The 16,784-nt window shown below is 41.8% G+C and overlaps 2 protein-coding genes across 4 annotated transcripts in view; one reads left to right on the forward strand and one right to left on the reverse strand.

Moving 5' to 3' along the window:
- Positions 1–8,537, forward strand: part of atg7 (ATG7 autophagy related 7 homolog (S. cerevisiae)) — a 48,094-nt gene extending 39,557 nt beyond the window's left edge. For both annotated transcript variants that reach the window (XM_028406930.1, XM_028406931.1), the window contains exon 19: positions 7,749–8,537. In XM_028406930.1, the coding sequence (XP_028262731.1) occupies positions 7,749–7,781 (33 nt within the window). In that variant the 3' untranslated portion in view covers positions 7,782–8,537. The remainder of the gene's footprint in view (positions 1–7,748) is intronic.
- Positions 8,538–8,641: 104 nt separating this feature from the next.
- The window catches only part of vgll4b (vestigial-like family member 4b), a 31,959-nt gene continuing 23,816 nt past the window's right edge, over positions 8,642–16,784 (reverse strand). For both annotated transcript variants that reach the window (XM_028406935.1, XM_028406934.1), the window contains 3 exons: positions 14,371–14,635; positions 13,908–14,025; positions 8,642–13,179 (listed from right to left, as the gene is read on the reverse strand). In XM_028406935.1, coding sequence (XP_028262736.1) covers positions 12,923–13,179; positions 13,908–14,025; positions 14,371–14,635 — 640 coding nt within the window. In that variant the 3' untranslated portion in view covers positions 8,642–12,922. The remainder of the gene's footprint in view (positions 13,180–13,907; positions 14,026–14,370; positions 14,636–16,784) is intronic.

Consider the following 16,784-nt stretch of genomic DNA (forward strand, 5'->3'; position numbering starts at 1 on the left):
TGCTAGTTGATCTCTACAGGAACATGACACAGTGTCTGCCCGGACCAGGATTAACTCTGAATGTTTATTTGATCAAAATATTATTTCCAGCAGTGTGGCAGAAATGGGTGGTGACTGAAATAAATGTGTTGCCAGCCTGTTGTGACACAATTCCAATTCTGCTTGTAAGCGTTCATTCAGCCAGTCTTTATTCATTTTCAGAGATGTTCGAGCATTTTGAAGCACTTCATGGTAGATTTTGAGGTCAATGTCCTGATATAGAAGCCAGCTTCTCTTCACTTCAACTTTGTTGTCATTTTCTTCCAGAGTCTGCTGATATTTAGTGGAATCTGTGTAATGTTTTATGTACCACTAGCTTAACAACTGGCAAAGTCTCCAGTTCATCAAATGAGCTGGCCGGTTTTCTCCAAACATACAGTACCTCTGGTGATGGAGGCGCAGCTTTCTCTGTTTCTAAAATGACTCATCCAGATGTTTGTGCATCACTGCTGCATAGTTAGATGATACATCCACCGTGGGGAGAGGTGGTTTGACTCTCTGCCCAGAAGATGAGGAATTTTATATTCTTGTTCTTTTAGATTTTCTCTCCTTACTGTTTTCTCTTAATCAGCTTCTTGGAGGGGAGCCCTCTTCAGACAACATTTATCAGCTCCACAATTATCATCAGCTGATAATTATAATAGAAAATTCTTGACCTGCCTTACAAGCCTTGATGGGTCAATGACTTTGTTAATGAAGATTTGTGTTCAAGTAGAAGAACACAAACTTATTACAGCTTCAAACAATGTACTCTTCTACAAGACATGTGCTTTATGATTAATATAGAAGGAAATGTAATAACCAGAGAGCCATCTGAAACCTGATGTAATATTTTGAGGGATCAGTAGAGGTGGTATCCAGATGACGCTAAGACCTTATATAAAAGAGCAAATCTGCGGAGCTTTGAGGCGCAACACATCCTGCGTTTGCACACCTAGTGGAATAGAAATGTGGGCCGCTGAGATTTGCTGCCTGTCTTGCAGAGCCACATGCAGTTACCCTGACAGGCCTTCCACATCACATGGCATGCAGCACTTCTTCCTTCCTGGTGACAGGTGCTGCCTCAGCTGGACAGGGGTGTCACAAGACGGGTGACATCTCAGGCAGCTCTGTCCTGCTGTCTGTCACAGTTATTCTTGGTAATAAACAGAACACCATGGAATCAACGTAATGTTTTGCTTTCCAAATGTCAGTACTGCCAACGGGGTACAGAGAAAGGACATGGAAAACAGTTTGGGACTCAATGCAGACATGACCGCATGTCCTGGTTTCACACAAGACTTTCAGATCAGTGAGTAATACATAAGACAAAAAAGTGACATGCTCAAGAAAAAAGTCAGGGAGGTTTTTTTTTCTAGAACTATTTGAGTCTAGATTATTTGAGTTGTTTTTAGTGCTTTACAGTTATCTGTCGTTGGGAGCGCGGCTGCTTTGATTCACAGTTGGATGCCATTACAGTTTGTAAGCTTTCTGCATTTGCATCCAGCACCTGTCTCAGCTCCACTCATGGTCTACCTTTTTGTAGAATTTTTGGATTAACTGGGAGTTAGAGGAGTTAGGTGGAGTTGGAATGTGATGGCTGGAGCCTTCACACTGAGCTCCAAAATCGCTAATCAGAAATGCTGAAGCCGGATTTACACCAGAAGCATTACAGAATGCTTCCATTTTAGTCAATGAGAGTATTTACACCAGGCGCCAACAGAGCATCAAAGAAACGTAGCTCATGCTGCTCTGTGAGAGATACGCACCGTTTGTATTTTTGAGCTGTGTCACGCCCAAGACTTGTCAATTTGCACCAACCACCAAGTCAGGCACCAGAACACCGGAGAGTTTCCTTTAGATTTTCAAACTAAAATGTTGTGTCTGAACTCTCACTGATTTAACATCGTAACTGGCAGAGAAACACAGCCATGTGCGAGGAGAGATTCATTTTGGAAGTAGAGAACCAGCATTTTATGATTTAACTTGGTTTTTATACAGATAACAGCAGAAAGGAAAAGGCAGAGATTGGAACATGAGAAACGTGTAAACAAGAGTTTTCAGTTACTTGCTCTGTACCCCCCATGTAGAGAGGACCTTAACCATCAGGTAAACAGGCAGATTACTACAGGATCTTGTGAATCTCGTGGGAGCTTGTACACTTCAGAAACGCGTCTGGTGGGGATTGATGTTGTGCTTCCGTTCCACAGTTGTTTCACAGCTGGTATGAATCCGGTGTAAGGATGACATTACAGAGGTCCCATCCATCTTACAGTGTGTGATGTTTAGTCCTAAAACAGAGTATAACCTGATGAACTAAGGAAAAACATCAGCCACCTGATGGAGACATAATTAGACGAAGATAAATAATTTTCTTAGCTGTCGAAAGACTTTGCTTTGCCATTCTTAGTGTGGATGCAATTTCCCCATTGTGGGACTAATAAAGGTTTCTTAATCTTAATCTTGTTTATTTTCAAAGGACAGACACTAAACAAAGACATGGACTTAAGATGCTCAGTTTCAACTGAGCCCAAAGCCACAGATTTTGAAAAGTTTTTTCTTCTTTCTTTTTTTATTTTTTAACACCATAAGTACCAGTCCAACCAGATAAAAGTGGCTCCATGAGCCGCCCCTCAGGTGACTGCTCAGCTTATCGCTCCTTTTGTACTTCAAAGTGCTGCCGTTTCACAGCCGAATACTCCTCCGTGCCGGGAACTGAATCCTCAGAGTGGCTACACCCAAACTGCATTATTTATTTACATCACCCTGCCTAAAGCCACACAGAGAGAGAGAGAGAGAGAGAGAGAGAGAGAGAGAGAATTCAGGTGTGCTGTCTTTGAGTGTGTGAGTGATTATGCGCATGTATTTCAGCACTATGATCTCACAAACACACACACACACACCTGCTATTGTTGTCACTGTTTAGGTAATTTCCAGTGTGTTTCCTAAGTATAGTGTGTGTGTTTCCATGATGGATTATGGTTAGAGAACAGATACAACAGCAATGAACAAGGAGAAGGTGGAATGGAAACTATAAACAGAAAAATAGATGAAAGACTAACTACTAAACAAGTTTGCTACCTTCTTGATGTAAAACCTGCCCTAAAGGGGGCTTATGAGACGAATTAAAGGGTCAGAATCCCCTCTTTTATCAACGTAAAGCTTCAAAGGCCTCTCCAGGTCAAGAATCTCCATGGCTGACACCCCTTAGCCATGTTTGAAATGCTTTAATTCAGAAAGACAGACAGCCTCATTGTGAGTGGATATGCACATGTGAACAGTACCTTTCATATAATATTCATGTTAGGGATTTCCTGATTCAATCACGTTTGGAAATCAGGCCCGATTATGTGGTTTCAGACTTGATCGGAATCGAAAGTTACCTCCCAATTAGGACTCGGATATATATGTATTAGGGCTGTCAACGCTAATGCGTTTCCATGGATTAATCCAGTATAGTGCTGCGCAGCATGGCTCTCCGGCTTGTAGTGTAGGGGTGTGATTGTTGGTTCGGGTGCGAGAGTTCCTGGGTTCTGAGACTGGGTTGAATATCGGGTTGGGACTCGGTTTCAGCAGATACTCAAAATCAAATGACTCGGACTCTGACTTGCGGGCAAAAAACCTGATCGGGATGTCCCTAATTCATTTAGAAAGTAAAGAACTGTCAGCCATGCTTCTGATGCTGAACCATCATTCAGTGATAAAGAAAAACAGCAACTCAGCAGAGCCAAGACAAAGAGAGCAAATAAGGAATAGCTGAAAGAGAGATTAAAGATTAAGATTAAAAATGACTTTATTAATCCCTGTAGGGAAATTAGGTAATAACCTTGTGTCTGTAAGTGAAGAGCTCTAACCTATATATATATATATATATATATATATACCTATATAAGGCTCTGTTGAATTTAACACCACACTTTGAACTGAGAGATATTTATCACATCACCTTGTGCACACTTCAATGGCTGCTACAAAGAGAGGACTGATTTACAGACTTTAATAGTGCAATAACTCATCAAAGAGTGAAGAGCGCTTCATTTAGCTGCCTGCTGTGGAAAGAAGAACAACTTCCTAGCAGGTTTAAGATCACAAGAACATTCAGATGGCCTAACTTCTCCTCCTCCTCCTCCAGCAGCAGCACAGAGTCACTGTTGTATCCAGCAGCCATAAACCACATCACTCTGTGTGGTCCTCTAATTGCATATCAGATGGAGCCAGTCTCCATGATGAAAGCTTGACTTTGCGCTTTGTGCTTTGGTGTCAGTTCTAATATGTAAAACAGATGTGTGTTTAATAGCAAAGCCCATCAGTGGTTGTGTAGTGCTGCCTAGCTAAATGGCTTTAGAGGTTGGATTCCCACTGGGGCCACCCGCACATAGGATGTGTTCCTGTAAATAGGCTCTGTGTTTTAGAGGAGCAGCAGCAACGCCGGGATGGTCGGTAAATGTAGAGAAAGAAAAGAAAGAAAAAACGCTGCGAATCCGAAAAACTCAAGCGTAAATACTGTCGCCCTGGTGTTACTTCAGCTGTGGCCCGAGGCCTGCAGAGTGCTAAAGAGCGCCTCACGCTGAGGCTTGAGCTGTATTTGTGGGGTGGGGGGGGGCAGTAATCAGCAGCAGCAGAGTGTTGGCTGTGATTCCACCAGCCTCAGCTTCCAGCTAAAACCTGCCCCTATCTGATCAGGTCTCAGCCTTGTTTCAACAACTAGCCTGGATTATACATGTCATATCAGCCGGAGCCCAACTGATTACAAACACAAACACATTCGCACAATGATTACATGCAGCTTACTGCTGGATTTTAGAAAACATCCAACAACAACCCCCCCTACACACACTTACACACACACACACACACACACACACACTTACACACACTTACACACACACTTTTTAACCTGCAGTGACTCAAGGTCTTGAAGTGATAAGGCTGCTTCAAAGTTAACGATATGTTGATGATTGTGTTCCTGCCAATCCCTTTGAGGCGCTGTCATGGTGTGTGTGTTTGTGTGTCTTTGTGTGTACAGTGAAGGGGTCAGCCAGTCAAAACAGATCTTCATTTCTAGCTAGAGCAGTTTGTTTTCTTATTAATTGAATTATTTCATAATACCTGCCTTTGTTCCCCTGGTTACTGTTGCCGTGGTTTCTTTACTTGCACAGAGTGCAGGTTTTACAGGCCAGAGGCTTAACCCTGTGTTCTGGGCCAGACTAAGGAGTGACTGATAAGTTTGTGGCCTAATGTTGAAGGTTCTGTTTTGTGAACATGGACAACATGACAACAAGTTAGTGAAATCAGAAAGCTCCCTGATTGGACAAAATTTTGAATATTTTGATCTTGGCTTTACAGAAATCTGCTTATGTGTTGCAGGTAAACGGTTGAGGAAACATCCGAAGTATTCAGTCATTCTTGAAAGAGTGTAGTAAAGTTGTTGGCCTCAGTTTGTTCAAGCTATTCATGTTACATAAGGATTCTGCCCCCTTCAAATCCCCACCACCTCCACCAGCCCCTTTCCATTTTGTACAAAAGATTTCACACACACACACGGTCATTGCGGCATGGCAGCCATCCAGAGAGGGGCTCCGGTGTCGCTCTGACTCAAAGAGCTCTTTGCTTGCTGTCCTTTTGATGGCTGCCTCCCCAGCAGCAGTGAAGCAGAAATGCAGAGCGTCCAGCTTTGATATGAATTTTTGTCCCCGTTTCTCCACACTCTGCTGAAACTGCACTCACGTTCTGAAAAAAAAAAACAACAAAAAAGCAAATAAAACATGAGGAGCAGAGACTGAGCAGCAGAACACTGCTCATTTTCATCAGAACCGGTTGGACCACTTTGTCCTTGGGACAAATGTCTTTTGGCCACATGTGGATCCGTACTTCTTACACTGTGTGCAATAGAGTCACAGCAAAAACTAATCTGATCCGGACTGAAGATCACCGTTTATCACTCCTCTTCGGGATGCTGTGAATCCTCCTGTTTTCTGTATTCAGCACTGAGCATCATTTCAGCCCTTTGACTGTATTTGGCTTCCATATTGTTGTTTGTGCTCTTCATGTACAAGTGTATTCAAACAGGAATAAACTTGTTTGTGTTCAGAGGTGAAACCAGCACGATGCTTTCCCAGATAAAAGTCACATGTCGTGCAGCTGCTCAGCTCGGGCACTTATAAAAACATTATTATTACTATTATTACTCTGAGTCCAGGGTTCAGCCGAGCTGCATCGGTCTTGGGATTCAAAGCTAAAGATGAGTTTTAGTGATGCTGATGTGCTGTGTAAGTGACTGAGAGCTCCTCTGTGAACTATTGAGGGCGTATGTTGAGCAGACGTGTCAGAGCTATTACTGCCTCTGAGTATTGAGCGCTGTTCCCTCCATGTTCTGTTCCCTTTGATGTAGTCGTAACAGCTACAGTAATAATGTGTGTAATTATGGTCTTTTTACACTTTGTACTCCAGTGAATGGTGTCAGTTTTTAGACAGAAATAGTCAGGGAGACGTTATATTGTAAGATCTGCTTAGTCACCAAACTTGTAAGTTCAACCTTGTGTCACTGTAAATGTAAATGTTCATTGTCACTTTATTATTATTATGTCTTTGTATCATCGATAATTCATTTTTTTATCATCATAGTTTTGACCTGACTGACTGCACATGTGCTCCATGAAAGCCTTAAGAGTTTTTTGTTTTATACTGAGTGTGTTACATTTCAGCTCTTTGAGTTGTGCAGAAGTTTCATCCCGAGGAATGCAGCGTGTATGTGTCAAAACTGTGTGTGTGTGTGTGCTCAGAGCTGTGTGTGTAACATTCCAGACAGTGTTAGAGGTATGTGAATTACGTCTTACGGAGCGAGAATGTGAAGAATCTGCTGCCATGAGAAGGCCTCTGTTGTTTACTTGCACACTGCTGCAAAGGAGGTTCCTCCATGTGCGTGTCTGTGTGTAACTTCCTGCTAGGCAAACTCTCAGTGACTGTGAGTAATAGTTTTCAAATTGTTGCATGCAGACAGAAAAGGAGAACTGCAGGCGGCTAACACCCGTTGTTGTTGTGTATTACTGTCACCGTGCATCAGGATTTTACTGTATGATCGTTGTTACTATTATTACAGTGTGTGTTTCTGCTGGCATCTTCAAGTCAAGCAAACCACTTTACACAGGGATGTTATTGTAATATTAACGATGTCTTATGACCCGGCGTGTTGTACATACTGTACAGTAGACATGACTGTGACACATAGTACTGTGCTGGGTTCCAGAAGGCACTGAATATAAAAGGCTGGCTGATGCCATGATGTTGGGATTAGGACAAATGATTCTATATGAAATATCTAATGTTTGAGGTGATGATAAAACCAAACATTTAAAGTGCTTAAAGGTTTGTGGCAGCCCTTTAAAGAAGACTACAGGCTAGCATGAAGACTTTTTTCCTCCTTTAAATCATCAACAGGAAGTAGAATTCTATAAAATGGTTTCATCATTGTGTTCATCCTCATCCTGTACTGAGTACAAATGCTTATTTTGTGTCTCTCCTTTGGGAGAACTTGTTCACATCCGTGGCCTCCCAAGCTGTTTTTACAGGGAAAAAAACAAATGTCACCCCTCTAGATAATTCACGGTACTTGCACTCCAAGTTGACAGCTGAGTGGGAGTCCTTGGACACATTGTTTAGTTGACATAAAAATAACCGCCATGCTAGGTGTTTATTTTGTCTTCTTCCATTGTGTCTTTTATTCTCATTAGATTTGGGATATGAGTGATGATGAAAGCATCTGAAGGACTGGAGGACCAAACCCTGAGCCGCAGAAGGACTCCACACTCCAATCTTTTCTCTCTCTTTTTTTTATTATCAAACTCACTATTACAAACATCTTTTGTTTGTATGATCAAAACTGAGCACATAACAAAAAAGCCTTTTCATAACAGCAACTGAAAAGCTTTGAAATTGCCCATTTAGATCCAATATTAGAACTTCAGAGCTGAGCAGTTAAATCAACAGAATGCTTTTACTGCTTGTTTTACAGTTAGATAAGGACAAGAGCAGAGAGCCACACAATTATTTTATTTATATATATATATATATATATACAGATCTCACTGGTCAACACATTCAATTCATTCACTTTGAGCACATCTGCTCACTCATTTAGTTTCGCTTCAGATAAATGACACTTCAGCAGAATCATCCGTCTTCTTGTGTGTTTACAGACAGCTGTGACACATACAGTCCAGCTGATACTAAAACCAGCTTGAGGAGTATTGCTGTGAGGAACCCTGCACACACACGTTATTGCACGTCCTTTTATTGATTCAGTTACTGTGGACAACCTGGAACCAGGTCAGTGGAGACGCTGTAGCTCTCCTTTGGTTTGTTTGTGTTCATGCATGCTTGTCTTTGTGCTGTTTCATATTGCTTTTCTTACACCCATTGTGTCCTGTTTGTCTAATGACGGATATTTACGGAGGAGAATTAAGTTAAAATGGAGCAAATTCTCTTCTGTATTTAACCAAAAATAAATGGAATAAATAAAATTGTTTTGTCAAAGGTGCATTTTCTTTCTAAAATATGTTTCATATGAACCAACAACCACAAACACACTTAAAGCAGTCAGAAGAGCGAGGCCCACACAGTTACAGTGGTTTAAAAGCACTTTATTGTTCATCAAGGCTACTTTAACGTACAAAAAAGGTGGCCTGCCAAAACCTTTTTAGTAGGAGGAGACACAGAGCCACAAATTGACTGATGGTTTCTTGACAGAAGTTTTTTTTTTTTTTTTTTTTTAACAGCTCAGAGTATTACTACCACTAAGTACATGCTACTTCCACTTCAAAAAAAAAAAGGACCTGGAAAATGTTGTACAGTCCTCTTTGATTTTTCTGCTCAGACTTCATGGATTACTAATGCAAAACTCTGCAGATGGGAGCTGTGACGACAGCTTTGGGGGGGGCGTCCCCAAATCTGATTTGCTGCTTAGATCATCTTGACCTCACTGACTGGCAACAAAGCAGATGAACTTCAGCATAAAACGTGTACAGAAAATGCAGTCGGATATGACCAGTTCCCATCTGTAGACCAAAAACAACACCGTCAAAACCCACAATTGTTAATGTTTACATGCCTGCTAGCCCATTATTTAATATTATCTTTTATACTTATTTTAGAAATGGCCAGCAAAACACAGTGGGCTAGCGGCACAATCATTGTTCCATCAACTTTTTTTCAGTAACAAAACCTTTGTTCAGATGTCTCATAAGTCACATAATTGAACACCAGATAAATGATTGCAGAACAATGGGGACCAATGGAAGTAGCGATTGTCACCGACACACCTGTGGCTTATGGTGGTTTCATACGTTTTACTGTGTTCCTGCACTTGAACTTTTTACTCTAAGAAGACAAACTCTATAAACAAAAAAAGATCAACTTTTTCACAAAAAAGAAAATGCAATGATTACAATATAAGGACAGGGAAAAAAAACAATTAAATAGCTACATATCATTAACAAATTAATTGTTCCTCAAAAAATACCTACGATTTTTTTTCTCTGTACATTCGTTACGCACAGCGTAATGATGGTCTTATAGTTACCTATTATAAAAAAGTATTTTTATTAAGTGATTTTCCTACAGTGTGTAGGGAGTGTGTGCCGAAGCATAAAGAGAGCCTCCTACCTATAGGGTGGTAGTGAAATGATAATGAGAAAGGATAACAATAATAATAAAAAAACAAAATCCTCTGGACACCAAGCCCTTTTCCCTCGTGTTTTCTATCTATGTCCAATCTTAATCAGAGCCAAATAAATCTTAAGAGGAGGGGAAGGCGTCGCTGTGAGACCTTGAAGAGAGGTTCAGTGGCAGCTGAACACATCCTTGCTCACAGTGCTTACAAGAGCTCAGCTCCCGAAGCTTCGCCTGCCCCTCCATACCTGCCTGCTTCAGCTCCCCATCCAAACCCCCCTAAACTGCTCATGTAGCACATGAAGGTTAAATTAGTTACAGAAGTTAAACTGGGTATCTGAATGTCACTTCTGGTTGTGTTGGATCTGCTCTGATAGCTGATGATGGAATGTGTGGACATTAGAATATGGAGAACACCTTCCAGGTAAACTCATCAGATGTGATGTAAAAAAAAAATGACCAAAAGCAAACAAACCTCATCACCTCTATTGCTACTTTAGCTCAAAGATATGAAACGAATCTGCGCTTTCTGTCTCTTCTAGCCCCTGTTTGTTCAGTTAAGTTCTATGCTCTGAATGTCCTCAGTGTTTTGTTGTTCCTTTGTCGTACAGTATAGCCATTTAGCATGAGACACCTTGTAAAGACGCTGACGGCCATGGCTGGTTATCAGCTCTGTCTGTTGATGTGGATGCGCTGTGTGTGTGTGCGTGTGCGTGTGTGCTCGCGAGGCCTGTACAAAGTTCCCTACAGGAGGAATGTATGCCACCTTGGCGCATGTTCTCTTACAGAGTAAAATTAATTTCCTCAGACTGCAGTCATCACAGAAACAAAACGATGTTCCTCAGAAAAGAAAGAGCACTGAAATAATAATAAAAAAAAAAGTCTGGACACCAAGTCAGCACACAAAAACATCAGCTGAAGAAGGCTGACAGAGATGTGACAGCACGCCATTAATTTAGATATCTATCAGCCAAATTAGGTTTGTCTGCTAGCATCTATGTGCTAGGTTGCCAAATGTTATTTTAAATCATAACTATAACACCTCAATGTCATCAACTCTGAAGTAAAACAACACTTTAGCGCGCCAGCCTGCTGTCCACCAAGCTTGTGATGATTTCAAGATGGCTGCACAGCTTTTGAGGAAAATCCTGCTAATTTGTGCCAATTTGGTGTCTCAGCTCTGTCACACTGAAGGCTGTAACATACTGTACCTCTGATGTATCAACATCTTTAAGAAAACGTTTACGAGCAGCATATCCCAAAACCAACCAAACACCAGACCCAGGTGTCGCTCTGCTGACAGAATGAGCCACTTAGTGTCTGTGCTGAGGTGGTTTTGAGAAACGTAGCTCTTCATCATTTAACAGAGCCTGTCCGGAGGCTGTCCCACTACAGATGTTTGTTACCATACTGATATTAATGGAAAACAAAAAATACAAAATTGTAAATAACAATAACAATAATAATATGGAGTACAACTGACCCAGCAGTGAGTGTAATAGCGTCTATGTCTGTTACTGACAACGAAAGAAGTAACAACTAACGTCTGAATGAAAAGGCTAATAGTAGTTTAAGTTTGAAATGCTAAAAACACTAATAGATACCAGCTATTAAAAACAAAACAAAAAAAACATGCATCTGTAAAAAGCATTAGTTTACCCTTAAAACCTTGTAGAAATCTATCAAACCACAGTGTGTAGGAGAGGGAGGAAAGGATAGCAGGGTGTAGGCCAAATATAATCACGACACCCATGTTCAAAGAATCAAAAAAAAAACAAAGGCGTTTTTGAAGAGATCTGAATAATCTTCTCTCCTCGGTCGAGAAACCAGATTTTTTTCTTATTGTTGTTTTTGAACCACAAAGTGTCATCTATCCCCTCATCACTGTCAGCAGTTAAGCCTCTAAAACACATTGAAGCACGTTGTTCCTCAACCTTCAACATACAGCCGGTTGTTCGGCTTCATTGTCAGCCCTGATCTCCTCAATATGTCCATTAACCACCACAGTTAGCTGATCTATTATCCCGACTGTGCTTGTAAACCTAAAGGGCAACTATTTGATGTGTTGTTTGTTCGAAAAACAATCAAAACCGATACATATATAGATATTATATACATCTTTCCTGTGATCACGCTTTCCACTCATATTTCAACTTTCAGCCTTTTAGGAATAGACCCCATACATTAAAGCACAGCCAGTTCATCAGTTTATTTATTGCTCCGCCTTTAGTAGAGAGAGCAATACTGACACTGACACTGTGGTGAAGTGCTGGTGGGGACCGATCAGTCTGGTAAACAGAGAAGCTGCTGTTCTGCCAGTTTGTGTACTCAATATTTCAGTTGCAACAGGGCAAATGCCAAATTATGTGGCAATTGTTAATTGCTTAGCTTTTATTGTGTGTAGTTTAAAAACTGTAGAGTTTTAAACAGGGGTTAATTAGATTTCCAAAAATCTTGGTTATTATCTAACTGCATGAAAACATTTGTCATTGCCAGTGTGTTCAGCACCAGATCACAAAATTTGACATGCCGGCAGTAGTGCAAATCAGACCACGTCCATCACATGAGTACAAACATGCAGTAACAGAACCACCAGGACAATCGCAGGGTGAGAGAACTAAGTGATGGTCATCATTTAGCTTTTTGTTTTGTATTTTCGAGGTGGGCATTGATGAATGGCAGCGTCAGAGGTTTCTTTGGTAGCACAGTCAGGTGGTTTGTGATTATTTTCTCACTTTTCTTTTAAAAGTTGGGCATCTCATAATGCAGAAGCTGTACACAAAACTACTGTTAAAAGGAACAAACAAAAAAACAAACAGAAGAAAATTAATAATTAAAACACCACCTTTCCTCTCTCTCTCTCTTTATGTACATATAACTACAGACACTTGCTCAGCTCCAAGCTTGACATGCAGGGATGGTAATGACTGGAAGGAGCAAGCTGATGCTCCGGTCAAGTCCCAAGTCCAACCCTCATCACTCATTACTGATTATTGTCTGGCATGACCATACCAGAGGACAGAGGGGGAGAAAAATAACCACGTCATTATTGCTCGATTGATCCTCTTATGAGTGCACAGTGAGAGAGCAGGGTTGAGGCTTTTGGATGTTTTTAGCAGACCAGCAGGCAGGCATTCCCTGTGGGATGCTGGTGACAGACCAAAGTGAAAGGGGCATGGATGTTGGAGCTGAGATGATTGAGAGGGTTGGGGAATCAGGGGGGCGAATCCCTCTCGCTTCAGGATACGACAGAAGGGGAGTGGTTATGGTTGACCATGTGACTGTCGGGAGAGGAGTTTGGGCTGCTGCCGGACGATGAGGGACTCCCCTTGTTTTTGATCTGCAGCCAGGTTTCGCCTAGCGCCTTGGCAAAGTGGTCGTCCACTGAGCCTGTGATGGACACAGAGTTGGTGGCAGTGGGCTCGGGCTCCTTGTAGTTCTTCCCAAGGCTGCGACGGAAATGTTCCTCAATCACGGGGTCACAGGCTGTGTTGGCTTATTTAAGAGAGGAGAGAGTTTTCGGTTACTTTTGATCATGAAAAGAGAAACATCCCACAACTCCTCTCGTATAATGGTCAGTGGGCAATTTATTGCTTCACATCAGTTTAAACACGGGTTATGTGCATTTTAGGTCAACGGAAAAATACTAACTCCAACATCTATTCCACTTTTCATTGCAGTTTTTTTCATATTAAATCACTGTTTTAAATTTCACTGTTAACCTCAATGAGATCATAGAGATTTCACTGGGATCATAAAAACAGCCACAGTGAAGTTATCAACCCACAGAAAACCTGACACTCACAGACAAGATGGCTAAAGCAGATGTGTTTGGTGAGAACTAGAGTAACTTGTAGAGACAACAGGCAACTCTGTAAAATTAACCATTTTTAGGGATCCATCATAAACTAATGTACTATAAACAGAATCTCTGAGTCTAGCTGACAGAAAACTTGGATGTTTTGCTTTTAGAATCACTGGTTATATAACTCAGTCTGTGGAGTGTGTGAGCTGCTGTGTTTTCTCTGGAGGCTGATTTGATATTGCAGAGTTTTCCTACAAATCAGCTGGATGGGAAATGAGATTGTTTCCCACATTATATCCACTTTTACAGACAACTGCAGCCAATAGAGGTCACCTGGTTATAATCTCTGTTTAGTAATCACCTTCGCTACTTCGGCTTATATTACAACAGAATACAGAGCGAGCAAGAGTGCACTCACTGTTGATTCTCCTGTAGTTGTTAGTGAGGTTGGAGCAGCCATTGTGTGAGACTGGACAGTGAGAAAGGTTGCAGTTGCGGTTGTTGGCGGGGGCACATGTGATCACTGAAGGACGATTCTGCGAAGCAGCAACAAAAATACCATGTTAAATTGCAGTCCCATAATTACTGGGCAACGATTATACAGATACGTTAACCTTAAACACAAGAAGAACAGAACAGCCATTATTTAAATGAAGTTGGGGGTAGAGAGGATGATTCAGTCACCACCAGATTTTTAAATAATTTCTTTGCTTAAAAGTCAAATAGGAAACTTTTTCTAGCCCCCATTAACCAAGAAGCTCAGCTAATGAAAGCACATTAGTCACATCATGTGGGGGACCTACCCGAATTGAGGTTTCTCTCAACGATTTACAAAAAATGCGGTCAGTATTGGAGCCAAAAAAACAGGATGCGCATATTACCTGCTGGCGCTCCACAGTGCTGACTGTGTGCGCCACTGTGGCCATAGCTGCTGTGTTGCTGCGTGCCGACTCCACCATGCTGTTTTTTGTAAGTGCCAGTGGCTGGTCCATGCTGGCTAAGCTGGCCAGGTGGTGGTGGTGATGGGTGTGGCTGTACAGGTGGTTACTGTGGACTCCGAGAGCAGTGGGCAACACCACACGTTCGATAGGGCTCCGGCTACGGTCCTTGCAGATGGAAGAGCTGCGGTAATCTCCATTAGGTTTCCTGAGAAGCAGTCAAAGAGACGAAAGAGAGGTGTGTTATCATTTTTAGATGTGCTTATCCTGTGCATTGGATGGCACACCAAACTGATTCTATCTTTGCAGTTTCAAAACATGAGACAAGACAAAATGGTTGAGAAGGAAAGTGAAGCGAGGGAGAGAAAAGGGACTATTGTAAATGGGCTTCTGTATCTCACACTGCAGGATTAGCAAAAGCTATTAATACTGACCTAACACACACACACACACACAAGCGCTCACATTTCAGATTGCTGGAAGGTTTGATAAGACCATCTGGTACAAACACAGGCTCACACACTCTCTCTGTGTGCTAGAAAGAAGGGAAGGAACACTCCAACTTTATCCAACATGGATGAACTCCAGACTTATCTCTGCACAGGGGGACAAATGGGCACCAAGTTCAAAGCTCCGAAGTGGTTTCCTGCATGCAGAAACCAACTTTATCTCTCCAGTGTGCCTGTAGCCAGCTGCACTTACTGCTGTCAGATAAAAACTCAGAAAACCCTGCAGTGCTAATGGAGCATCGATGCAGGCTGAGGAGCCCTCTGTCCATCCATAGGCTGCAGCATTAAGGCAAAAGAAGCTTGGCTGGGAACTCTATATCTATATGAAATAGAGTTACGTCCTCCCACAAAGAAATCCCTCTGTACTCTCCAAACTATGAGGTCATATTTTAATCGTTGAAAAAGCAGTGATAAAATTTGGGACTTAAAGTAACTGCAGTTATAACATAACACAGATTGGGCCATTTAGTCCAGCTCCTAACTCACGATAATGACTTTGATATGCAGTAGTAAAGTGTTTCTGCATGATACGGTGAACACTTTTTCGCGGTTTAGAAGGTAGCAATTATTTCAGTCAGCCTGTCAAATGTGGTCTGTGTTTCTATGTGTGTGCGCACATGTGTGTTCATGCAGCTCCACTCCCTTCATACAAATTGAGGCCCAGTTACAGGGAGCAAGTTTTACTGTACTCCCCTCTATCTGTTCTTTTCCCTCCAACTCCACTACTGCATTCATTCATAGATCACAGATACTCATTCCCTGACTTAAACTCTAAGTGGGAAAGAGCAATTAAATTTACTGTGAAGAAACAATTATAAAAGAATGCAACTTCTGTGGGACATATCCTCACCTAAGTGAGAATGAGTGAGTGAGTAAATTGACCAACCTGCAGGAGCCCTTTAAGGTTTGTTTGGATGCAGAACAACAAGTTCAGACAAACAGTTGTAGATCTATGTGACCAGGCAACCTGACTGCTGGGTCAAGCATCTGGAGTCCACAGCACCATCCTCCACAAATAAACAGTCTCAACAGAATACAGAGAGGGGGAGAGGAAGAAGGAGGGAGAGCGGCATGTGAATGGTGTGGACCTCTACTTCAAGAAAGAGTGAGGTCGGTAGTTTCCTTCGTTTGTGCCGAGTGCTTACATTAGCAGAGACCCCCTCTGCTTTCTCTCTTTTTGTCTTTTTTTCCCTCTTTCTCTCACAATCGGTAGCAAACTTCCTGAGGGTTAAAGAGAGAGAGACTTGGCAGTGCTTGGATAAAGCCTGGCCGACACAGCTTTTATGTTTGCCCATAATGGCCTCAATTTTCATTTGAATTCTTCATCAAATACTCAAAACAAGAAATTTGCAGTTGAACACCTAAACATTGGCTTAGTCAATGGATAGTCTGTCTAAATTATTCCTACTTGAACCATTACATTTTAATCAATTGTTTTAAACAAATCACCTTCCATATAACTTTACTATTATCTTTAAATATACAATCCCTTGATTACCAAGAGGCAAGCAGATAACAAAGCTCTCTCATCCTCTCACAGCAGCTGGGTCTTGAGTTAGGTTGTGGAAGTTGTTCCAAACTTTAATCATTGCCAAAGAGCTGGCATGCCCACATCCTCATACGAGAGGGGCTGTCACAGGAGCCAGCGAATGGGATCAACAAATCCAACCAATGAATGGTGTAGCTGTCGAAATCCACCGCCACCCCCGCCTTCCCCTCGCCTGATTGCCCACCAAACCCCCGGACCACATTTCATGCCAGCGATCAGGCATTCAAAACCCACCGCGTGTCTTTGTCTCTCTTACTCACCTCTCAATTATCATTAAGGTCACAGCTGGGGAGAGAGGG

The sequence above is a fragment of the Parambassis ranga genome, chromosome 5 (assembly GCF_900634625.1).
Source record: "Parambassis ranga chromosome 5, fParRan2.1, whole genome shotgun sequence".
In the NCBI taxonomy this organism is placed as follows: Eukaryota; Metazoa; Chordata; class Actinopteri; family Ambassidae; genus Parambassis; species Parambassis ranga.